Source organism: Leptodactylus fuscus, chromosome 2 (assembly GCF_031893055.1).
Source record: "Leptodactylus fuscus isolate aLepFus1 chromosome 2, aLepFus1.hap2, whole genome shotgun sequence".
Classification (NCBI taxonomy): domain Eukaryota; kingdom Metazoa; phylum Chordata; class Amphibia; order Anura; family Leptodactylidae; genus Leptodactylus; species Leptodactylus fuscus.
Genome location: NC_134266.1, coordinates 253,180,952 through 253,206,576, shown reverse-complemented (window position 1 = coordinate 253,206,576; position 25,625 = coordinate 253,180,952). Strand labels below are relative to the sequence as shown.

General features: G+C 42.3%; 1 protein-coding gene across 4 annotated transcripts in view; it reads left to right on the top strand.

Annotated features, from left to right (window-relative positions):
- The window catches only part of ZMYM2 (zinc finger MYM-type containing 2), a 61,589-nt gene that overhangs the window by 17,110 nt on the left and 18,854 nt on the right, over positions 1-25,625 (top strand). For all 4 annotated transcript variants that reach the window (XM_075266055.1, XM_075266054.1, XM_075266052.1 and 1 more), the window contains exons 2-8: positions 3,402-4,236; positions 7,562-7,844; positions 9,748-9,910; positions 11,803-12,015; positions 21,498-21,693; positions 22,196-22,311; positions 23,269-23,382. In XM_075266055.1, coding sequence (XP_075122156.1) covers positions 3,477-4,236; positions 7,562-7,844; positions 9,748-9,910; positions 11,803-12,015; positions 21,498-21,693; positions 22,196-22,311; positions 23,269-23,382 — 1,845 coding nt within the window. In that variant the 5' untranslated portion in view covers positions 3,402-3,476. The remainder of the gene's footprint in view (positions 1-3,401; positions 4,237-7,561; positions 7,845-9,747; positions 9,911-11,802; positions 12,016-21,497; positions 21,694-22,195; positions 22,312-23,268; positions 23,383-25,625) is intronic.

The window sequence follows — 25,625 nt, the reverse complement described above, 5'->3', positions numbered from 1 at the left end:
TCCTCACGTGGACTCCTTCCGGATGGAAGCCAAGCGCTAATATTAACCGACCCTTAGCTGAGGAGTTGGGAGATACTTGTATATATTTGTGCGATTATCACATTGGCAATCATAAGAAAAAAGTGCCTATAACAATTGGAGTGTCATTATAATCCAGCCGTATGGTGACTCCTTCTGCAAGGATTTCTGTATGGAAAACCCCAAACAGCTGCTTTGCTACTAAAAGAGATACTCATAGGAAATAACACAATATGTCACCTGTAAAATGCAGCTGCACAATTTACAGTCAATCCACTGTAAGACAATAAAGATATGTATTGTAAAAAAAAAAAATCTATTTACGGTAAGATGTGAGCTTATATATACCATGTGTCTCTGTTTACTGTGGCCTATAAGGGCTGGAATGATTCTCTTCAAGGCTAAGGCCACACATAGCAGACCCTCAGACCTGAAAAAAGGCTTTTTTTAAATTGTATTTATTTTTTTGCGCGGCGTGTTTTACCCCTGCAGCTGGGCCAGTTTACTATCTTCACAAAGGTTGAAAAAAAACAACCCCATCTGTCCCCAGTGCTCAATGTCCTCCCAGTATGGTCTGGTCCTTTCGTCTTTTGTGGAAGTCCAACGTCACAGGTAGTGAAGTTGTGTCCTCTGCTAAAGCCGCGGTCACGTGTGGTGGGGATTTACACTGGAAGAAAACAATGGCGCTGCAGGGTTGTCCACGTTAACAAGAATGCCCACTGACGGCTGAGAGTTGTGTACAATCTTAAAAAATTCTTTGAAGTGGAATATCTGGATAGTTAAATAAGGTGTTTTTTTTGTTTTTTTTTTTTTTTTTTTTAAATATAAAACTTAAATCTTCCCCAATGGCTTTTCTGGTTAGTTCTGTAAATACCCCTATAGGGCCAAAGCCAGGAGTGAATTTACCGGAAGAGAGAAGCGCAAGAGCTCCTTCTATATTTCGATTTACTTTTGGTTTTGGCTGCAGAAACCACAACAAAAACAGCAACAAGAAAAAAGAAAACCTACACAGCTTTTCAGCTTTACCCTGTCCCCTCATGGCACTCCCTTTTCCTTATTGGATACCTGCTTTTTGGGTTAGAAGATTCTTGTACATGTTAGATGATTGGTTTTTTGTACCAAAATTTTCTATCTTAAAAGATAAAGTAGCTACATGGATCTCGTATCCTTAGAAATTTGCATGAGTTTTACCTTCCTGTTTGTTTTAGGGCCACGTGTACATCCATTAGATTCGGACAGCACACAGTCTGTAGTGAATGGGGTCATATACACGTCATTTTTTTCCATGTGACTTCTCTCCCTCAGATCAGTGGATTTTGTATTAATATCTAAAATGAGCGATCTCGCTTTCTTAGATCTTCATTAGGCTACAGAACATATAAGATCTGGAGAAATAATGTATTTGTATGTTTTCCGTTGCTACATTATACTTAAAGAAGAACCTCCTCCTCATCAGTGTGCGGTATTAGGCTGGTTTCACACGGAGTTATGCTCCGCTCATTCAGACACGGAAACACGTGTCAAAGTGACCGCTGTAAAACAGAATCCCATAGACTTCAGTGTGTGCTGGTTTTACACGCACTACACATTGAAATCAATGGGAGGCTTTTAAACCCATTGATTTCAATGTGTAGCACGCGTAAGGCTCACCTTTATTATAGTGGGGTGATGTCAGTGCTGAAACTAGCGGCACAGATATCTCCAGGTCCGGGCACATACTGGGAAAGCCGACAGTTCTCTTTCTTGTGATATATAATGCCTCACATAGATGATGACATGACAGATCCTTTTTAAGAGTTTTTCAGGTTCAGGCCAGTTTCTCAACACCCCCACTGATCAGCTGTTTGGATTATAAAGGGGTACCCAAGTGAGGATTGCAGCATCTTCCTTGTTTGTACAAGGTCCACCTGCTGCCCCGTAGCAGCTTTGCAAACTTTTACAACTTTTAACCATTCACTTGAATGGGACAAACACCATGCACAACTGCTACTAGAAGGCAATATGTCTGTAGGCTGGCCTATGGATTTATTTCTAGTAAAATGTTCCAGCTGCCTCTCTAGTACCACATGTAAAAACACAAGCGCAGGTTTCATTGCTGACGATTTTTCCATTAACCTTTTTCAGCATGTGAATGTGATTTCCTAAGCTCCTGTACTCTACTGTGTATTATCTGACTGTAAAGCCTTTGTCTCATTTAGGATGCTAGGGCACTTGAATGTCATAAAGGGAGTCCCCTCCCCCAAGCCAAAATGGAGAGCTGCTAACAGAGCTGCTGATAAGCTTGTCTTGTCAGTGTATTGCTTGGTTGGCTTTGAAAGAAGACCTTTCACCACCTCCACCAAGTCCAGCTCTTTACATAAGTGAATAGCTGCTGTTCTACTGATTCTGGCACAGCTGGATTTTTTTTCTCTAGCCCCCACCGTTCCTGAGCAGTCAATGCTATTCATTTTGATGTGGGATATGCTATTTGGGCTCTGTACTGTCAGGAGTGCGGAGTCAGGCAGGAGCAGACGAAGTGCTGGAGCTGCTGATAGGTCCTGTAAGTTAACCCTACCCATAAGATGTCTGAATGCTGGTAAACCTGTATCACACCTGACTGCCCCAAAACAAGAGGATTAGAGAGAAGTAATTCATCTACCAGTTATCTGGAGGACCGAAAGACACCCCCCCCCCCTCCCCCATAAAGCCTCCTTGTGAATGGAGCGCCATTGCGTGTGCATGACCAGCACGCCATTCACTTCTTTTGGGGCTGTTAGTGGTACCTAAAATTACAGTCTTGCAGCTCCATAACATAGAAAGGAGCGGCGGTCATGTGAGCACACTGGTGCTTCATTCTCAAGGAGTCTTTATGGGGGACTTTCGGTTTCCCCCCCCCATCATCCTGATCAGCAGGTGACCCAGCAAACGTACACTTATACCCTGCCGTGTGGTTAAGGAACAAGTTTCCATAACGGAACAACCTATTTAAATGACAGGGAACACAGAGCCCACTCCATGGGGGGTCCATCTGCATTCATCCCAATGTTAAAAACACGACTTATGGTTTCTTCTGTCAAGTTTACCCATGATTGGGGGGGAAGGGGGTCACCTTAGACCCTCCTCTCCGTGTTCAGTAGCATTGCATGTAGTATAGGAGCAGGCAGACTAAATCCTTGTAAGAGTAAACCAGCCCCATAATACATGTAATAACACACAACTCGAATCCCTTGTGCTGGCTCCAATAACATGAAACTGGTGTTGGAACCAGCCTGGAAAATTGAGGTTTGGCACATAAAGATCCCCAGAGGGAGGGAGTAAAAATCCCTGGATAACCCCTTTTAATTGTTACTTTTAGTAAAAATCTCTTCTGTTTTCTAACCATCTCTATTTTTTTGTTCTTGTAGGTAACCTGGAATATACATGTGTCCTTTTAAAAGGGGCTGAAAATTGACACAAACTCTGGTTCTCAAGCTCATGCAATGGCTACAGGACTAAAAAATGTGGGCAATGCTTTTGGTAGCCCGGCTTCCTCTAAAAGCTTCCAGACCACGTCCGTCGTAGTTGATGATGATGACGATGTGGTCTTCATCGAACCAGTGCAGGTGCCTCAGAACGCACCGCCTGCCGCTCCAAGAAGTGCAGGGTTTTCTACAACAACTAAAGAAAACCACAGGGCAGACTTGAAATCACATTCTTCCAGCAAGGATTTAGATACTAGCAAGGGAGCAATAAGCGAGACAATCATCATCGATGATGAGGAAGAACCTGAGCCCACTCGTGTCCATGACAAAAATGCTTCCACTTTTTCCAGTCGCAGACTTATGGACTCCAACAGACCTATTAATGTGGATTATCCATCTTCATCCAGCTTCTCAAGAAACAAACCAAATGCCGGCTTAATGAGTTCTGGTATTACTACTGAGCCTGACTCTGAGATCCAGATCGCAAACGTCACCACTTTAGATTCAGGAATGAACTCTGTAGGCGATGGACACCATCAAACCTCTGAGAGTAGAGATATGAATCTGATGATCACACATGTCACATCCCTGCAGAATCCCGGTATGGGAGATGTACCTAATGGATTGCAGTCAGCTAATTTTGGTGGCCATGTACCGACGTTTCCACCCCCACTTACCTCACAGACCAAGTCTACATCGGGACCTTACAATCCAGGAAGAATTAGTGTTGGTGGGGATGTCTTTCAGAATGGAGAATCTACAACACATCATACTTCTGGTTAGTATCAAGTAAAAGAGTTAAAATGCGCATAAGCCATTGGTATCAGATTGGTGGGGGTCTAATTCTCGCCTCTTCCCTCCATTTACTTGTTTTAAGGGGCCCTAGTGCTTAGGAGAATGCTGTGGCTTCTTGATCAACAAGAACACTGCCATCTATTCTGTAGAGGCCTATACTATACGCACACTGTCCCATTTACTTGAATAGGGCGGAACTGTAATAAGTTGCAGTACCAAGCATAGCTGCTACAAACAGTATGACACTGTGCTTGATAAAAATAGTGACTGTAACAGCCGTTGCATGAGTACTACAAGCAGATAATTGGAGGGAGGGGGGGGGCACTGGCAGTAATTTTTGATATTTTGTAATTTTTGTAATTTGATATTGATGATGTACCCTTAAGGAAAGAAACTCTGTATCAAGCCCTTGAAAGCACTTAAAAATAACTTTACTTCTACCTTTACAGAATGAGATATTACTATTATATATATAATATATATATTATAATCATAATATTTACAGGGTGTCCCAATTCACACGGAGTAACATTGTGCTGATTCTGGCACAATAACTCGCGTAAGAATCAGCGCTGCAAAACAGAATCCCATTGAGTTCAATTGGTCCCGTAACACATTGAAGTGAATGGGATTCTGTTTTGCAGCGCTGATTCTTACACGAGTTATCGTGCCAGAATCAGCGTTGCGTTACTCCGTGTGAATGCCCCCCCTAAGAGCGTCATGGCTCCTATTTAGCTGATGCAGCCATAGCGTCCTAGTATTTCAATGGCTGGTGTGATCCCATTCAACACCTGCACAAGGAAGACCTAACCCACCTTGTCTTTCAAGTATATGGATGCCAATGTTCATTTACAAGCATTAACCATGGGCCTCAGAGAGCTTCACTATGTGGGCTTATGTAAGCGGAGGAGTCTGTAAGCATTTCTAATGCCATTAACATTAACGTGTGGCATTTCTGAGACGTAAGCATCAAGCAAACCACTTTGCGCTCATTCAGAGTTGTGTAGAACAGCTATATACACCAAACACATTAACATTCCTAGATCGGCTTACTCATCATAGTTACATAGTTGATGAGGTTGGATAAAGACATCAGTCCATCAAGTCCAACCCATAACCCTACAATCCCTATAGTGTTGATCAAGGGGAAGGCATAAAACCCCATTAGGGTCATGCCAATTGCCCTATAATTCTGACATAATAAGTCTTGGCCTCTGACAGTGTAAATTCAGTGTCAAAACCTGAAGCCCTTTATAAGTATAATAATAAGTCTGTTATGGCTACACAAATGAAAGTTGGCAAAACCTGAACTAGTGTTTTTATTCACTACACAGAGACAGTAGTAAGAGTGACTGGACTGTGTTATCTTTAATTTTTTTTAAAATTATTTTTTACTATACTTCTTTGAGGATTGGTTATGACTAGTTAGAACCTGCTGTCCCTATCTAATGTCTAAAGCCCGGCTCTCTTCTATGGCTATGGCTCTCGTCTTTGTAGCTATTAATGCTCGGTTGACTATAAGGTGCCAGAAAGAAAGATTTTACTCCGCACTGCAAGGGTTTAAGGGATAACCCAGCCTGCTTCCATAACCATCTCCTCCCCATGGGACCAGTGGCCAGAATAGAAGATATTAAGGTCACGATTTGCATGTTGACATTATGGATGCACAAAACACCCTTTTATTTCTAAAGCCTACCTCTGTCCAAAAATGAGAACTTCCCAGTGCTCCCAAATCCCCACGCACATCAACGGTGTAAAGGCCCTTTCACATTAGTGTATTTGGAGCCAGAAATCTAGTCTGTGTCAGCCATAATTCCTTGTCGTGTAAGCTGGACATACAGCAGCCTATGATTTATGACGCTGTGAGCTTCAGGACTGCTGCGGCTCTATTGTCCTGCCATTGCAGCTTCATACGAGTATGGCACAGAAGAGCTGCAGCGGCTCCGAAGCTCCCAGCGTCATAAATCACTGTTGTAAGCTCAGACAGACTGCGCATGGACCCACAGCAGTACATGCTACAAGTCACATGACTATTTGTCCATGTGGAAAAAAATCAAAGCATGAAATATTTCAAGTCATGTTGCAGTGGACTTGGAAACTGTTGTAGACTTTTGTCTCCAAATCTCATCTTCACCATCTGACCTCCACACAGATGTAAATTTGGCTGGTGATGCGGATGCAACACAGACGATTTTTACGTACATGTGAATGCAGACTAGGTCTCTATGTACAAAGCTCAGATGGATGGTATACCGTGTCTCCTAACTCCTAAGTGGTTTCATGTTGAAGATCTTGGTGAGGGGTCTGCATGGTCGCTCAGTTCCCGGTAGTAGGTCTTGTGTCCTCCTCCTGGCTTTCTTCTTATCTCTCTATTCACACAACCAAGCCAAGACTCCTCATGTGTTTAATGGATCTCTGTGGGATCCATCTTTTTCACATGATCTTTTTTTTTTTTTTTTTTTTTCAAAAAGTGACATGACCCATCTTCAGCCAGATTGCGCCTTGAAAAACCCATTGAAATCAATGGGAGGCGGAAAAAATGTGACACAGGGAAGTTTCCAAATCCATGCAGTGTGCTTGAGAAAAACCTCGCAGCTAAAACCATATCATGTAAAAAGAAAAAAAAAAAAAGAAAAAACATTTCCTATTTCATGAAGCAGATTGTTTCCAGACCTTTTGAAAACTGCAAGTAGAGAAAAATTCTGAGAAAATACTACTGCCTTCTGCTCTATTTTGTGCAGTATGGGTTCTTCATTTAACTCATCCTGTGCCCTGGTTTTTTTTTTTACAACTAGCGAATGCACCGCCTCCATTCTGCAAACATCGGCACCTGTGCACATTGGTTCAGTTCATAGATTGGCAGCTAGGGAGAACCATGGGACTGAACCAACCTGTGCAGGTACTGGATGCTTGCAGAATGGAGGAGGCACAATCATTAGTTATCAAGTTCGTAGCATAAAGGAAGCGGGGCGTATCAGGGAGCCTTGGCTTGCGTGTTACTCTTGGCATATGTGCCCCTGGGTTAGACCTTGAGCAATCCGGGTTAGATGGTACCTTAAAAGTCCAATAGCTTTTGGATATTGGGCTCAAATTCCTCTTGCTTTCGGTCATGTGACTGTTATTCCTGTTACTTCCTGGTTATTCTATTCTTTTTTTTTTTTTTTTTTTTTATATAATTTCATGCGTGTTTGACTATACATGGATGCTCGGTACCTCTTGGTCAACACGTAGATACAACCTGAATACCACCAGTATTGACTTCTATGCCTTATATAAACCTATTTAATCATCATTTTTCTTCATTGTAGATGCCTGGATCTCACAATCTGCATCTTTTCCTCGGAATCAGCAGCCTGGTGTGGATACCATGTCACCAGTGGCCTCCCTTCCAAAACAAGTCTTGCAACCTCCTCCACCGCAGCAGCCTTCAAAAGCTGTTAAAGTCACTTGTGCTAACTGTAAGAAGCCGCTCCAGAAAGGCCAGACCGCATATCAGCGAAAAGGATCCACTCATTTGTTTTGCTCCACTACTTGCTTATCATCCTTTTCTCAAAAACCAGCTCCAAAGAAGCTCTGCACTATGTGCAAAAAGTAAGCAGCGCTATACTGAACATATTGTATAGAAACCACAACTTGTTATATGCCGGGTCCCTAATGGGATGATTCCACCTCCAAATGGGTTGTGCTAAATATGGCAATATTTCTCAGAATTTAAGGTGCCCTGGTGAGCAAAAATTGAAGTAGCATTTATTGTTCATGGCACCCGAAATGAATAGTCATTGTGTTGTTACTTTTTCTATCAGTTCTGTTCTTTCTATCTCACGTAGTCAGATCCTGATAGAGAGAATAGACTTGGTCACATGCGCTAATAAGGAATTAGAACTGTGGTGGATTTGCCCAACGTCTTACTTACTCCCGCAGCTAGAAATAATCAGTCATAAAAAATAAATTGCATGGGGTTTATTGTCATATGAACACGACGTCCATTTGCCCTGTTAGGCTGAGGCCCCACGTTGTGGAAATGCAGCTTTTTTTGTTGCAGTTTTTTGAGCCAAAGCCAAGAATGGCTACAAAAGGAATGAGAACTCTATAAAAAGTTCTTATATTTCTCCCTTCTGCTCATTGCACTTCCTGACTTTATCTCAAAAAACCGCAACAAAATCTGCAACAAAAAAAGCTGCGTTTCCGCAATGTGAGGCCTCATCCTTAGGGTATGTGGACATTATACTGGGAGGTCTGCTCTCTATGAGCCCGAGTGGATAGTCTCTCTGTAGAAACCTCCCCTGTCTTGATGGGCTTGATGTGAACTTGTATTATATGGTTGGATATTTTTATTGGAAGACAAAAGCACATTATCCCTGCAGTGAGAACTGTCCGACTTGTCACCCTGATAAGTTGTTTAGTATGAATGCCAGGAGTTTTGATGGGAAAACCCCATTAAAGGAAACCTGCCACTTGGATATAGAGAAGGGGGAACTGGGCTGATTGATATAGAGGGAAAGTATTCCGTGTATATATTTAGTGATCATATGAAGTCATGGAAAGAGCCTAATGATTGTCCGCCTTCCTGTATGGCTGCATATGGCGCTTTTCTCACCAAGGGACTCGGAACACAAGGAGAGTTGCTGACTGTTGTACAGACGCTCATCCCCAACACCCAGAAGGGTCACTTTTACAGGAAGCGAACGTACATATCAATATTTTTTTTAGGTTACCTGAATATCACCAATATACAATCTCCATGCAGATGTTGCCCTTGGTTGGGTTCAAACCCAGGACCCCAGTGCTACCCCCCCCCCCCCCCTCCAAAAAAAAAAGGCAGCCCTGCTAACCACCGAGCCACCATTCTGCTTATAGGAATTCTCAGTATAAAAGAGCAAAGATTTCAATCAATAAACCCCAATCCATACTATACCTTTGCTCTCAGACCTGTATATGAATCTTCTCCGTTCCTCCTGCTCTATAACATGCAGCCTGAAGATGACTCCTCTTTCTGCACGTGACCGGTTCCCATTAAGTTATAGTTTACATTGTAAATCATCCTAATTGAAGCCTTACCCTTTACACAGATGTAAACCATATTCACCACAACATTTCACGATCCACACTTCCATAATCTGTGACATGAATTACTGTCTTTACTGGCAGGGACTGTGGATAGTAAGAAGAGACCAACAGGGTGGAATTCACGTTTGTCAGCTGCCCCTTCATTGCTGTAAGCAGAATACAGGCGGCTACAACGTTGACGTGACGCCCTCCAGCACATTCCACAGACCCTCTACATTTTCATTATTATAAAAAAAAACCACCAAACACTCCAGGTGTCATAAAGCGCTGCGTATTTTCCAATAAGATAATTAAGTGATTGCCTAATTATTCAGCTTAAGATATCTTGAGAAATTAGCCTTGCTTTGGCATCTTTCCCAATGCATAGCAGCTTTGTGAGTAATGTCTGCTTGTTAAGATGCTTTTCTGTTTGTTTGTTTTTTTTCAGAGATATCACAACAATGAAAGGTACAATTGTTGCCCAAGTAGATTCAAGTGAATCCTTCCAGGAATTCTGCAGTACGTACTGCTTATCATTGTATGAGGACAAGCAGAACTCTGCCAAAAATCAAAACAAGTCGAGGTGCACTATTTGCGGCAAATTAACTGAGGTATATCGCCCTATCATCAGTGTATAAATCAGAGTACACTGTAAATTGTAGACAATTTTTAATTTTTATTTATATTTTAAGTAAAAGAGTTGAAAAATGTGATGTAAACCCTTTTCAGCATCCTCTGTAATGTACACACTATATCCTATCATCAGTAGATTCCGGCACCTGGAACCTGCACAGATCAGCGTCCGGGTGGGCAGCACATGCATTGCCTCTCCTATTCAAGTAAATAGAAGCAACATGGCAGTGCCATCCATTGTATAGTCGTGCTTCTGAGGAACTGCAGTGCTGCTCAGATTACTTGAATAGGTGCAGCTCTGTGCTTGATCCTCAGTTTGGGAATAGAAAACCCATTTCAGGGCGGGTTCACACCTGCACTCAGTCTCTGCTTTCAGGTTTCTGTATTCTGCCCGAGAAACTGGACAGGAGACGGAAACCGGCAGCCAGATTTCAAACCTATTCATTTAAATGGGTTTGCAAAGTGTCCGCACAGGAGCGTCTTCTGGTCTCCCCGGCGATACCGGGTTTTTTTTTTTTTTTTAACCGGACACAAAGTCGGACATACAGGACTACAGAGACTACAAGACTGTCACAGCCAGACCCTGACTGATGGATTTCCGTCTCCTGTTGGCAGAAGACGCAAATCCACAAAGCGGCAACCAGGCGCAGAAGTGAACCCGCCCTAAGTCTGCATCATTCTGTTGAGTTCTCCATTTATAATGCATAGAGTTAAATCAATTACAAAACCGCAGCATTTTTGCAATGAAATCCACACCATATCTAGTACCTGTGAACATTTTCCGCTTGATATTCATGTGAATTGTGTTGCAGATTATACTGTGGATTTTACCCTATGCATTGCCTCGGGGTTTTACACTTTTTACATTGACATGTTGCAAGCACATCGCTTGCGATTTCATTCCATCCTGGAGGAGGTCTCCTTGCGGACGGAATACAAGCGCTAGTGTGAACCAACCCTTACTTTCTGCAGCATGTGGATGAGATTTCAGACGTCTTCCATTTGCTGCTACTGTAAGTGCTGAGGTTTTTCTGACATACTTTTCTAGTTATTCTTAAAACCACGGAATAGTTCTCCAAACTCATCTGCTTAAATTTGGTGTTGTTTCAGCCAGTTGGCAGCACTTGCAGAGCTTCAGTATTCAGCATGTTCATCTCTGTTCATGTTCATCTCTGACTTGTAGCATCTTTCCTACGCTAGGTTCACACCTGTGTTGGAGTTTCTGGTTGGGAATCCAATCCACTTTAAGGCTGAGGCTCCACGTTGCAGAAACGCTGATTTGTTTTGTTGTTGCAGATTTTGTTGCGGTTTTTTGAGCCAAAGCCAAGAATGGCTACATAAGGAATGGGAGATAAATGGGAAGTTCTTATATCTCTCCCTTCTGCTCAATCCACTCCTGGCTTTGGCTCAAAAAAAACCGCAACAAAAAAAAGCTGCGTTTCCCAGCCTAAAAGCGTTTACCAGTGGAAACTTGCAAACTCCATAGACCCCATAATAGGGTCCGTTGGGTTTCTGTCTGAAAAATGCGGAGACTGAAGTCCTGCTTCCACATTTTTCAAGCGGAATGGGGGACAGAATCCCTGGTCACCCAACGCAGGTATGGCCGTAGCCTTAGAAGTCAGACTTGTGTTTCCCCCCCAAACCTCCACAACTGCACTAACATGAGGATTCCCCTGTACCAGGGATAGGAAACATGGAAGCAATTAAAATGGCCCCTTCTCGTACCTGCTCTGGTTTCTTCCTGTCCCTCTGTTCTATTTCAGTATGTGACTTGTACAGAGAATAAAGCATGATGGGTATTTTGGTGATTCTGGCTGTAATCTTATTGTCCTCTAACTAGGTTTCTATGTTGTTTTTTTTATACTTTTAGATCCGTCATGAAGTTAGCTTTAAAAACATGACACACAAGCTGTGCAGCGACCATTGCTTCAATCGCTACAGGATGGCCAACGGCTTGATCATGAATTGCTGTGAGCATTGCGGTGAATACCTGCCAAGCAAAGGAGCTGGAGACAATATACTGATGGTTGATGGCCAGTGGAAGAGGTTCTGCAGTCCAGCCTGCCTCAATGAATTTAAGCTGGTAAACTACTTTTCAAGTGTTCCCAACCTATACTACTAGAAAGGAAAGAAAGTTCTTCATTGTAATAGTCTGCACACACTGCTATGCAATTTGTACCAGGCGCCTTTCATACTGAACATGTGAAACAATGAGTGGGAACCTGCATTAACTGTTTCCAAACCACGTGGGGCATGGTACTGCCTGTCCACCAGCCCCACTGCATTCATGACTCTCAGGTCTATCAAAAAAAAAAAAAACTAAAACAAACAAAAAAACACCTTAAGATGTTTTCAAGAAGAGTGACTACTAAAACAATCTATATCTCGAATGCCTACTCTTCATTTGTTACCCTGCTTGTAGATTTAACCTCAATATCTATGGGACATAGAGGCAATGACCTACCATCTTTGTCTTACCAATGCCTTTCTATACTCTGATGTTCTCGGCAAAAACATTTGTAAGAATATCCTATCTGCTTCATGTTCATTGGAAATCTTTTATTATTTTTTTGGTTTTTGCAGTGCTACCCTTTGTTGCATGTTACAGTTAGGCCTGGTCACTAAGGTTTCAGTAGACGGGAGCATTTCACAGTGGTCCCAAAGCATCGATGTCACTTAATACAGTTAATATTAGCTTTAACATTAAAAGCAACTATGAGAATTGCTTTTGTGACTGTTGATGGAAAAAAAAATTGTTTGCTTAAAGGGGTTTTCTGGGACTTGCCTAGGCATGACGTATCCATAGGTAATCAATGAATGATCGGTGGGGGTCTGAAACTTGGGACCCCTGCCGCTCAGCTGTTTTGCAGAGGCCACGGTGCTCACGAGCGTGGTGCGGGTGACATAAGTGAATCGGGCTGAGCTGCAATACGAAGCAAAGGCCCTACAATGTGTACAGTCCTGTGAAGTCTCCATATTATATGTCCCAGAGAATCCTTTTATCTCTCTATATAGATTTATTGTTAATGTTTTAATTTTTTTTATTTTATTTTTTGCATTTGGGTTAATATTGACTAATACAGGGAAACAATGTTTCTGTATTGAGCACCAAGCCTCCATTAACAGAGTTGTAGTGTTATGTTAGTGGGGTTGGAGTTGTTTCACTTGTTTTCGTATACCGATCCTAGAAGTGAAGGGCAGCTTTGGCTGAGTTGAATTTGCGCATGAAGACCCCAATTGAAAACAATCAGATCTGGTAAACAAATCGCCTCAGGTACGACATCTGAAACCCCCGCTCATTCCCACGGGCAGGGGGTAGGTGCCGCCAGCCATACATGTCCTCTTTAGCGGCCATTGCAGGGGAAACTTAGTTTGTCATGGTGACTCTTCAAATGAATGGCTGCCCATCTAATATGTGGATGGGCCGGGACCACCAGAGTGCCAACCCAGGATATGCAGTGGCTGCTTATTCTGGTTACGAGACCCTTGCCAGGCCATGTAGAAAAGTAATTGTCGGCAGCCTGTTTATTGGAGGGAGACTCAAGAGTGCCAACTAGTGGCTGAACTGTGTACTGGCAGTTCTTGAATGACTTTGGTCATCTTTACAGTAGTAAATGAATTCAGTCTGCTTAAAAATATGAGAATAATTTTGCGAAATAAAATGTTGTATTTAGCATAAGCTCTATGGAGACGCTATCCTATATCCAGTGTGTGTTCAGGTTATAATGACCACTTTATTTTCTCTACACCATTTATCATAACCGTGCACTAGCTTTTTATGTTTTGCGTAGACCAAAAATAGTGATGGGTTTTGGGGTAGTTTTATGTTGATTTTCTGGTTTGTAAGTTGTTTGATTAATCATATATATATATATATATTTTACATATTAATATTAGATACACTTGTAGGGTTGAGGTTAATGTAGAACACGTTTAGCTGTTCAACTTCTGTAACTTATATTGTCCTATCTCTTGTGTGGATTCACATTGCCATCCAAACCAGTATCCACATGACTGCCTAGAAGACTGGCTTGGATCCATACGGTGAACCCGTGACAAAGCCGAGCTAGGCCAAAGCATTGGGCAGGAAGAGTTGTCAGGGGCTGCAGACGTAGGGCAGCCTTAGGCTTCAGGGCTCTATCTCCATGCACTGGTAATAGCATATAAGCAAGCTCATTCCCTTCCTTATATACGTAATGTATCCCTTCCCCCATATTGTGTGTATTCATTGTAGTAGCGGGGCAAGTAAACATGGACAACTAATTAATTTCGGAAATAAGCAAGGTATTTTTTTTTTTCTCTCTCCTGGTGATTCTTATAATTCTGTATTTTGAATGATTTCTACTTGTATCGAGCACTTTTGTGGTCATTCACATAAGATTAACATTGGCTGATTTTGGCAGCCGACCGTCTAATAGAATGGTAGTGTCACCAAGAGTCTGCCCTGACAGCAAAGGTCACGCGAAAGAAAGATTGGCCATGTAGGATTTTAGCAAGTCCTTTGTTCTCATGTAGGATGAGCTACTGATGATGGCAAGGGGCATATTCTCTGCAGAGTTACTCACGCAGAGCAAGCCTTTGTAAAGAGGGGTAGGAAGGGACGGAGAGGAATAGCTGTTAGCAGAACAAGGTGTGTGATTACCTTAAGACACTCTTTACTGACCTACTTTTCTGTTAAGACACGCAGCGCCAGTCAGTACTCTAGCATGGCACAGGTTATTATGTTGCATTGTACAATCCTTAAACCTTAATCTATAAGACACTGGTGAATGTGCTGTCCATATACTATGATTGTTTGTCCCTTTGATTTCTTTATGTCACTATGTAATCCAGGGAACACAGTATCTGAAAAAATACAGTTTTCGGCAAGGAGGCTGAAGAATATGGGGAGAAAGGGAAAAAAAAAAGTCACCAGTGGCAGCCAAAGGGCTAGTTCACACAGGGCAAGTTGACAGCAGATTTTGACACAGAATCCGCCTTAAAATCCGCTGACTTCAATGGGAGCTGCTCACTTCTTTTTTCTTCTAGCTTTTAGCGGGAAAAAAAGAAGCGAGCTGCCCTATCTTGCGGCGGAATCAGCCGCGGCGTGTGGCTCGGCCCATTCATTTGGGCCTAATCCATCAAGGAATGGTGTGACAGAATGTGTACACGCGGCGCCCCGTGTAAACTAGCCCTAAGGAAAGTACTCGGGACGTCGCAGGTGACGTATGTAAGTGCTGTCCCGCTCTCTTCTCTGAGGCCGCTGACTGGTCTCAGTGGACGAGGAGGCGAGGACTTCCACTGGAATAAGCCCTGTAGTGCCATGGCATGGGGCAACTGTGGGGTACACCAGGGACTGGTGAGCGCGGCTTTTTTTTTTTTTTTTTTCTTCTTCTCACCTTTCTTGTCTCCATGCTGAAAACTGTATTTCCTGGGCAATCCTTTTAAATTAGTCAAAGATTTAATGTTTATCATTTCCAACCTAAGCAGTTTTTTGGGGAAGAACATAGTCAAAATCTCTCCAAGCTAGTGACCATTGACTGCATCATCTTAAGGCTGAGGCCCCACTTTGTGGGAACACAGATTTATTTTATTTTATTTTTTTGCAGTTTTTTGACCCAAAGCCAGGAGTGCCTTGAGCAGAGGATAGAAGTACAAGCACTTCCTATATTTTTGCTCATTCCTTTTGTTACCATTCTTGGCTTTGGGTCAAAAAACTGCAACAAAATCTGCAACAAAAAAAAAGCTGCATTTCCCCAACGGGGGGGGGCCTCAGCCTAAAGGTAAGATCTCCATTTTACCTTCAAAAGTTTGCTACTTTTGGATGAGATTTCAAGCACATGCATCAGCTGGACTCCGTGTCCTCATCTTTCTGTCCAATGGACATCTGCTCCACTGGGTCATTGTAATGCTTGTCTGATCGATGGCGGTCTGACCACTGGGACTAAAACGGATCACGAGCACAGGGGTTCCTTGTCCCCGACTTGCTGGAATGGTTATCTAGCATGTACACTGTAGCACCGTATATTCTCTGTGGAGGGGTACAGCGCCTGACTGTCTTCTGCAAGCACATAGGCTTTGATTGGAGCAGCAGCGTCAATTCTAGGCTGCCAAAATAGAAGGAATCCCCATTCTCACGGCCATCGAGCGGTCACAGACACATCACCGATGTAACTGTAACATTAAATCTTGGTAAAGTCCTATAGTCGGCACGTTTGACATTATTTGCCTTAACTTGGAGCACAGTTTTATCTGAAGGACAATGAATCACTACACCATGTACTTTGTCAGTAGACTAAATAATTTAGTATTAAAACAAATTCCAGCCTTAGCCACATTCCACTGTAAAGACCCTTTCATGTCTGCCATCACCGGCCATGCCAGCGTAGTCATGGTAAGTAACGTGCCCTGTGTTAGAGGTCACGGCAGGAACTCCTTAAATTAGTTATCTAGTCGTATTTTATCTTTACTGTTTTCTACACATTTTGATATATTTCATGTTTTAGGAATCCACCTATAAAATGTTGCTGGTTGCTCTCAGAATAAGACACCAGCTCGTCTCCGCTTTGCTTTGGGACTTCTGAGAGGTAGCCACGACTTTCTGTAGCCATTTATAGTCCATAGACATCCATTGCATCACTTGTAAATACAACACTCATGAGATTTTTATGCGTCGTACAGCAAATATATTTGTAAAAAAAAATTATAATTGAAACCATCCGAGGCTACACTCAGACTTTGGACAGTGGCTGCTTCATATTTTAGTGCATATCTTGCTTTCATGAAATTTCTAAAGGAAATGCACAGAGTTTAGAATTTTAGCTTTGGATAGGAAATAAGAAAAACATATAAAGTGAGAGATTAATATTTTATGTAGATATTAATAATTGAAATTTTGAAAATTGTCGAGGGGATTTATTCAACTTTTCAAAATTTGTCCTCTTCATAATACAGGACGTCACTTTTAGATTGCTGGGACCCGGGCGGATCAACTGTTACCCTGTGTATGGGACAATCGGTGCATTACTTCTAGCGGACCCTATTAAAGGTGCAGATCGCGCAGATAGGATGGACCATTCATATTAGATTGCTGGGGTTCAGCTGCTGAGACCCCACTAATCCAAAATTGATGTCCTATCCTATAGATGAGAATTTTGAAAAGCTGGATGATCGCATTTAGTTAGGGGACCTCTCACCACCCCCACCCAGATTGAATAGTCAATGCCCCACTGATTCCAGAATTTTTTTTCTCTAGCCCCCATCTTTACTGAGTAAAAAGTGCTGGTAGTTTTGGTGCCTGATATACTATTTAGGCTCTGTACTGTCAGGAGGGCGGTGTCATGCCGGATCAGACAAGGGGGTGTGGTTCTGAGCCTTGCAGTGCTGGGGTCAATATCCGCATGGGATTTGTAGATTTTTCCACTTTTGTGTGGGTTTCCTCCCGTATGACAAAAAAAATATACTAATACTGTAAAACAAGTGACCCTTTTGGGTGTTGAAGATGAGCTCCTATATGGCAGCCACCCCCAAACACACACACTCCAGTGCGTCTTTGTGTGAGGGAAGTGTATAACAAATGGTTGTCATACTTAAGAGGTAAGAAGCTGGTGACGGTGGTGAAAAGTCCTAATTATTTATCGTATTCCCTGGTGTAACCATTGTGGAGCTTCGTATAACTCTGCCTCGAGGTATTCCTCTGTTGTTTTTCCTAGAAATCTCTGAATTAATTGTATACTGGGTATTGCCATGACAGGGGGAGTATTGCCACACGTTCGGACCCTGTCAGGGGTCATGTTGTGTAGGGATTCGCCCCTTTGTCACGGTTACACCCAGTTGTTGATCAGAAAAAGGAAAATCTGCCCCGCGCAGAATTATAAGGTAAGATGCTCCAGAATTATTGCATTAGGAGGAATATAATAACTAGCGCTCTCTAAGCTGAGACCGCACGTTGCGAAAAGCTGCATGTCGCCCCAACCTTCTCCCCTCGCCTCCCAGATTTTGCTGCAGATTTTGAGTTGAAGTCAAGAGTGAATTTGGCAGAATGGAGAAGTATAAGATCTTCCTTTATAGTACATGTTCAGTTTGAAGCCACTTTTGGCTAGGTTCCCCAAAAAATGCAACAAAATCAGCAACCAAAAAGCAGCTTTTCTGCAACATGCAGCCTCAGCCTAAAGGTATGAATGAACAGCAATATCCTAAAATAAAGCACTTCTGATATCTCAAGGGGCTACAAGTCTAGATGAGAAGCGAAGCTCTGGAGAAAAGTTGAGATCCGGCCTAGTACTTGTATCCTACCGTTTACCCGGAGTTTTCCTTTACATCCCTCTGCAGTTATTCTCTCTCCTTTTATTGCCCCCACTAAACTCGCCTCCTCCTTAGGGTTACTGATTTTGTAGATGACTTACTCTCTATGAATACTATACTATATGTGTAAGCTGTGTAACACCTCCTTAGAAGATACAATACTATACTTACTATGTTGGGTGTCCAGGGTTGCATTTATACTGTTGGCAAGCAAATATAGCATTGTAAATGTCTGTTAATCTCTGTTCTGTTTTATTAAAAATCTGTTTATTTAAAAAGTGTTGATGTAGTTTATTTTGGTTCCTATTTAGTTATATCATGACAACGGTTTACTATACGATTACTGTGCAGATCAATCCTAAAATAGTGGAGACTTGTCTCGCCCGTAGTTACACATCCCACCCCTCTTCAACACCCCCATATAGTCGGATCTCAAACTGCTGGTCTCCTTGGGTCACAGTTGACAGTCTGGCCACCTATAAATGATGAGTAAATCCGCACATAGACATATGACATACACCGCTGGACATTTTCCTACTTGACTGGTCACATTTTTTTAATGTAGATTGTGAGCCCCATATAGGGATCACAATGTACAATTTTCCCTATCAGTATGTCTTTGGAGTATGGGAGGAAATCCACGCAAACATGGGGAGAACATACAAACTCCTTGCAGATGTTCTTCCTGGCGGGATCCAAACCCAGGACTCCAGCGCTGCAAGGCTGCAGTGCTAACCACTGAGCCACCGTTTTTCTCCAACTGGACACATTTTTGGCAGAAATCGCCCCTTTCACTTTCAGTATGGGCTACTTGTAAATGTGTTCACATCTTGAAAAGAGATTGAATTATTCTTCAAAATTGAATTTACACCTGCAGGTTCTTTTGCTTTTATCAGAAACATTTTGTAATAGTCCTTAAATACCACTTTTTTTTTCCCCCCCAAATCTAAATCTGATGCATTTCCGAATGTCTTTATAATACATATAATCCTAATGTTTTCCTAATATATGCTTCTAGTTCTCGGTGGTTTGTCTTTCTCATACAGGGCTCCATATACCCAGTATAGACAGACATAAAACATATTAGTCTGAGGTTGCTTTTAGCAGGAACTTAGTAGAAGGGCGAGACATACTGCTTTATGTTATGGCCTCACATAGGGAGCCGTAGCCAAAAAGCACTGCGGGAAACATCGTGGCAGAAACGCATTGTGGTTTTTCCTGCAGCACTTTTCAAAAAGTCTACAGAGGTTTCCTCTGTGGACTTTATGCTTCCATTATACCTATAGGGAAAACGCCGTTTCCGTAGGTATAGTTGACATGCTGCAATTTAAGATAATAGTAAGGGACCTTTAATAGTCCCACAGTGGGGATATTTCAGGATCACAATAGTTTTTTTTTGAAAACACAGCATGTCCGCTGCGCATATTTTTCTGCAATGTGTAGATGGTATTACAACACTGGAAAACCCCTTAAAATAACAAGACTGTATGCAATAAGGTCCCTCCGTTTATGGCTGCAGGAAGCCAAAATTAGAGAAACGTGGCCACATTCCACTTAAGAAGTACAAGTACGTATCGCAAAGAGCACAAGAATTTTGGACTTTAAATTCCCTCCTTTTTCCATTTAATTGTGACTTAACATCTCGGGGAAATGATCTGCACACATGGAAGGGGACTGGACTGAAGAAAGTGTGCCCGCAGAACCCTGGAGCATGTGTACAACACAAGGGAATCCTGCATAGATCTTATAATCCAGACACAAATTATGTCATTGGTGAACGTTCATGTATAAAGCAGACCTGCACTCATCTGACGTTACTACTTTTATATATGGAGTTGAGAGAGTCCAAGTGTTAAACGTGTTGTGAACGGACTGCAGACCTATCAGGTAAGTTCAGAGCTAGCCTGGTCATACACTTGTGCTTTCAGATGCCTGGGGTAAAGCTGGGTATAGACTTTCAGTAGCCATGGACCTAATGCTTGGCATGTTTTGTCAGTGGGAGAGGGGCCCGGGTGAATGGGACTGATAAGAGGGGAGCCTCGAGCTGCGGAGTCCATGGCAAGACCAAGTAGGGCGCGTCCTGCTCCGATCTCTGATAGGGGGCAGGATCCATTGCAACATCAACGGCCATTTGGGTGCTAACTGTGCTGTTTTATGGGGTTTAGGAGAGTGTGACCGTGCCATAGCTAGGGCTTCATGTGCCAACCATTAGTCGTAAGGCTCCAGCATTACCTCAAGGTGACTCTTACTAAATTTGCTGGGACTTTTGCTAAACAAAGTTGTTGTCATTCCATAATATTACGTGCAATAGCGGTGACTCCCTGTCTAACAGGCATTCGATCAAGTATATTTCTAAGCATCTAGTAGCACCAAGTAACCTGTAATCTTTCAGGCTGCAAAAACTATTGTTCCTATAGTTTCTATACTGTGATGTCTTATTGAAGTGGCACATAAAAGTAATGACTTACCTAGTACTTAAAATAAAGCAAGGTATTACCATGGGTGTCTCACATCTAGCAGTCCAGATTATGGCCATGCCACATAGGTAGTAGTATTGGGTTTAATGTCCTTCCTTCTATTTTTTTTGTGAAGCTGGCTACTGACAAATTTAGCAAAATTGTCCATGTTTTTGAGACCCTGTTAAATGCTCCATTCCTAGTGTTTGACCAAAGGCTTTGTGCATGTTCCATGTCGTATCTAATGTAAACGCCGCAAGCTTCCCTTACAGACGTGCAACATGCACTAAGCCTTTACAATATTCTTCTTATGTCTTGGCCGCAGTAAGTCACTATGGCCAGCAACACTTTTGCTAGAGAAGAATGCAGAAGGTATGTGACTTATATTTCAAACTTTTCTAAATGTTCAAGCCTTTCCCATCCGGTCTATAAAACCTTTACTCTGTAGCCGGTTAGTTAAGGCATGTGCTGTAAAGTATAACCCCACTGCTATAGCGCAGGTGCCCTTCACAATCCTCCCTTATACTCCAGCCACCTTCCAATCTTATTATTCCCAATGACATCACAAGACTTGTATTTTTTCCTTCTACATTGCTCATGATTTGTCTTTCTCTTGACCTGTTATTACAGATGATTACTGATACCATTTCTTATAACCTTCCCTCCATGCGGAAATTGTCCCATCTGACAATATTACATGGGCACGTGACCATTTTGTTATGGAGCTTACCCCTTCTCTATAGACAGTCCAGGTTCATAAGGCTGTACCAATGATGCAATTTTCCATGACTAAAATGATCTCATTTGTCTTGTTTTTTATTTTTAGAAACACGGAAAACTAACCAGCTGCACCGGATGCAAAGCTCAATGTAGAATTTTCGATATGACTCAGTGCATTGGATCAAATGGACACATGGAGCCATACTGCTCAACAACGTGTATGAATACTCACAAAGCAAAATATGCAAAGCCGCCGCCTCCTCCGCCGCCGCCACCAGTACAGAATATCATTCCCACCCAAAGTAAGAGACGATGTTCACATGTTCCTGAGTTTTTTTCCTATCCGGTTTCCATTGCTTATTTAGACTATCACTCTAACTTTAGGCCAATTCATTTTAACGTAAGAGTCATTGAAAATAACAGATGACGCACTGATGCCAATCCGTGTATCATCTATGCCGTTCTCACTGACCTGTATGCTGCTTGTGGCCTTACTCCACCTGAGTTCAGCTGGCGTCTGCTCGGTATCTGGAGTTCACACTAGTGTTCGGATCTGTCCTATGGGGACCCGAAAGACAGAGACCCTGTCCATTTAAAATGCGGTTACTTGCGGAAACCCATGGACCCCATAGACTATAATGTGGTCCGCTGGCCTCAGAATAAAAGTCCTTGCAGGACATCCTCTCTGCTGATTTTAAGCGGAGTCTCCTATTGAAACTCCAACGCTGGTGTGTATACGGCCTTGGTAAGAAACTAAACTCTTCTTGTTTTTTTTTGTTTTTTTTCCTCTTTTGTCCCTTTTAGATGCGGGAATAATTTGTCATTTTTGTAAAAGAAACTCCTTACCTCAGTATCAAGCCACAATGCCTGATGGAAAACTGTATAACTTCTGCAGCTCTGGATGTGTAGCTAAGTTCCAGGTTTGTCCATTTTATTCTTGTACACTTGGCGTATCTTGTCATAATGGTGACGTCTTGTAAATGTTTGTTATGTAAGCATAAGGGATCTGTCTAGTCTGCTGTAATATAGCAGATACTATAGCACCAGATTCGTTGCACGTAGATGCCCTTGAGTATTGGGCTAATGTAGCCCTATTGTAATGCAGTCTGCACATTCACCAGCAGAGGGCGCTTACAGCTGAAGTAACCTAGTTAAATTTAAATGCAAATAGAACGTGTCCCTTTATGTTAGATGCTAACTACTATAGAGACACCATTTTGAATGATAGTTTTAAGGGTAAGTGTAAATATATTTAACAAAATCACTTGCATAAGTCTATAGTTTTGGATGGGGAAAAAAAATTGTGCTTTTTCTCCTCTTTACTAGATAACATTTGTGGAACCTTTTTAGCAGTATTGTTCAAGAACTGCCTTAGAAGTTACATATAGTTACATAGTAGATGAGGTTGGATAAAGACATCAGTCCATCAAGTCCAACCTATAATCCTACAATCCCTACAGTGTTGATCCAAGGGAAGGCAAAAAACGTAGAGTATTTTGTATTAATATTTTTTCCAGAATCAGAGAAGTATAACCAACTATGACCAAAGTTGCCCTCTGTGCATGAGGCCTTATGGTTTTGCTCAGTATCTCCAACCGGATCCTGCGCATTTGGTTTCAGTTGATTCATGAAGTGCTCCAGCAGTCGCATAGTTCCCAACCCAAACTAGTGGTTGTCCAAAACTGACAGAATAGATATATGTTTGGTGTAGGATTATATTTGGGGGGGGGGGGGGGGGGGTACAGGTTGTGGTCTATCCCAGGTCCAGGAGCTTTAGAGGGCCCATAAGGTGTATTTCTCAAAATGAGGAGACCCTGAGCTTTATATTAACCTGTAGAGATACGCGGTTCTAATGTCATTTTTTTGTGTGTTTTTAGACTCTCAGCATGCAGTCTTCTACTAATGGCCAGCACGTCGCCAGTGACATTCAGTTAAAATGCAATTACTGTAAAAACATGTTTTCCAATAAACCAGTAACACTGGAGTGGGAGGTAAGACGCCGGCAACTTCTCCAACACTGTCTTGGGTTAGAAGGGATTCAAAAGCCATGTACTCATAAGAAGTGTTTGTGTCGTTGAGTTCCTCTTTATGCCTATGATCCTATTAATATTATAAATGTGAAAGTTTGTGAGTTTGGATGTTTGTGGGTTTGTGTGTTTGGATGTTTGTTAGTCAATCACACAAAACCCGCTCGACCGATTTGGCTGAAATTTTCCACAAACAGTCACTACACTGCATTGCGCAATTGGCTACTTTTCGTCACAATAGCGCACATACGTTTGTGCCAGGACCCCCACAAAACCCAAACTCACACCACCATCTCTGCAATCTCACACACTTTGGACCATAGCAAGCCACAAAATTCATATTGCCCTCTACAGCCTCGCCCCTAACCCCACACAATCTCATATACAGTGGAGCAAAAAAGTATTTAGTCAGTCACCAATAGTGCAAGTTCCACCACTTAAAAAGATGAGAGGCGTCTGTAATTGACATCATAGGTAGACCTCAACTATGAAGACAAAATGAGAAAACAAATCCAGAAAATCACATTGTCTGACTTTGTAAGAATTTATTTGAAAATTATGGTGGAAAACAAGTATTTGGTCAGTAACAAAATTTCATCTCAATACTTTGTTATATATCCTTTGTTGGCAATGACAGAGGTCAAACGTTTTCTGTAAGTCTTCACAAGGTTGGCACACGCTGTTGTTGGTATGTTGGCCCATTCCTCCATGCAGATCTCCTCTAGAGCAGTGATGTTTTGGGGCTGTCGCTTGGCAACACGGACTTTCAACTCCCTCCAAAGGTTTTCTATAGGGTTGAGATCTGGAGACTGGCTAGGCCACTCCAGGACCTTGAAATGCTTCTTACAAAGCCACTCCTTCATTGCCCTGGCGGTGTGCTTTGGATCATTGTCATGTTGAAAGACCCAGCCACGTTTCATCTTCAATGCCCTTGCTGATGGAAGGAGGTTTGCACTCAAAATCTCACGATACATGGCCCCATTCATTCTTTCATGTACCCGGATCAGTCGTCCTGGCCCCTTTGCAGAGAAACAGCCCCAAAGCATGATGTTTCCACCCCATGCTTTACAGTAGGTATGGTGTTTGATGGATGCAACTCAGTATTCTTTTTCCTCCAAACACGAAAAGTTGTGTTTCTACCAAACAGTTCCAGTTTGGTTTCATCAGACCATAGGACATTCTCCCAATACTCTTCTGGATCATCCAAATGCTCTCTAGCAAACTTCAGACGGGCCCGGACATGTACTGGCTTAAGCAGTGGGACACGTCTGGCACTGCAGGATCTGAGTCCCTGGCGGCTTAGTGTGTTACTGATGGTAGGCTTTGTTACATTGGTCCCAGCTCTCTGCAGTTCATTCACTAGGTCCCCCCGCGTGGTTCTGGGATTTTTGCTCACCGTTCTTGTGATCATTTTGACCCCACGGGGTGAGATTTTGCATGGAGCCCCAGAGCGAGGGAGATTATCAGTGGTCTTGTATGTCTTCCATTTTCTAATTATTGCTCCCACAGTTGATTTCTTCAATCCAAGCTGGTTGCCTATTGCAGATTCAGTCTTCCCAGCCTGGTGCAGGGCTACAATTTTGTTTCTGGTGTCCTTTGACAGCTCTTTGGTCTTCACCATAGTGGAGTTTGGAGTCTGACTGTTTGAGGGTGTGCACAGGTGTCTTTTTATACTGATAAGTTTAAACAGGTGCCATTACTACAGGTAATGAGTGGAGGAAAGAGGAGATATAAAAGAAGAAGTTACAGGTCTGTGAGAGCCAGAAATCTTGATTGTTTGTAGGTGACCAAATACTTATTTTCCACCATAATTTGCAAATAAATTCTTACAAAATCAGACAATGTGATTTTCTGGATTTGTTTTCTCATTTTGTCTCTCATAGTTGAGGTCTACCTATGATGTAAATTACAGACGCCTCTCATCTTTTTAAGTGGTGGAACTTGCACTATTGGTGACTGACTAAATACTTTTTTGCCCCACTGTACATATACTTTACCACTTTGCCCCTCACCTTAGCGATACTCCAGGAGGCTCTCTTTAACGCTCTGGAGCAGCCATGTTTGCCAACCCCCACCGCTCTGACAATCCGCGACACCGCCCACCCATGTCAATACCCCTAGGCGGTCTAATAAATGCAAAAAAAAAAAAGTTTTAAAAAAAAAGTAAAAAAAATATAAAAACAAATAAAAAGGATTGAAAATTCAAA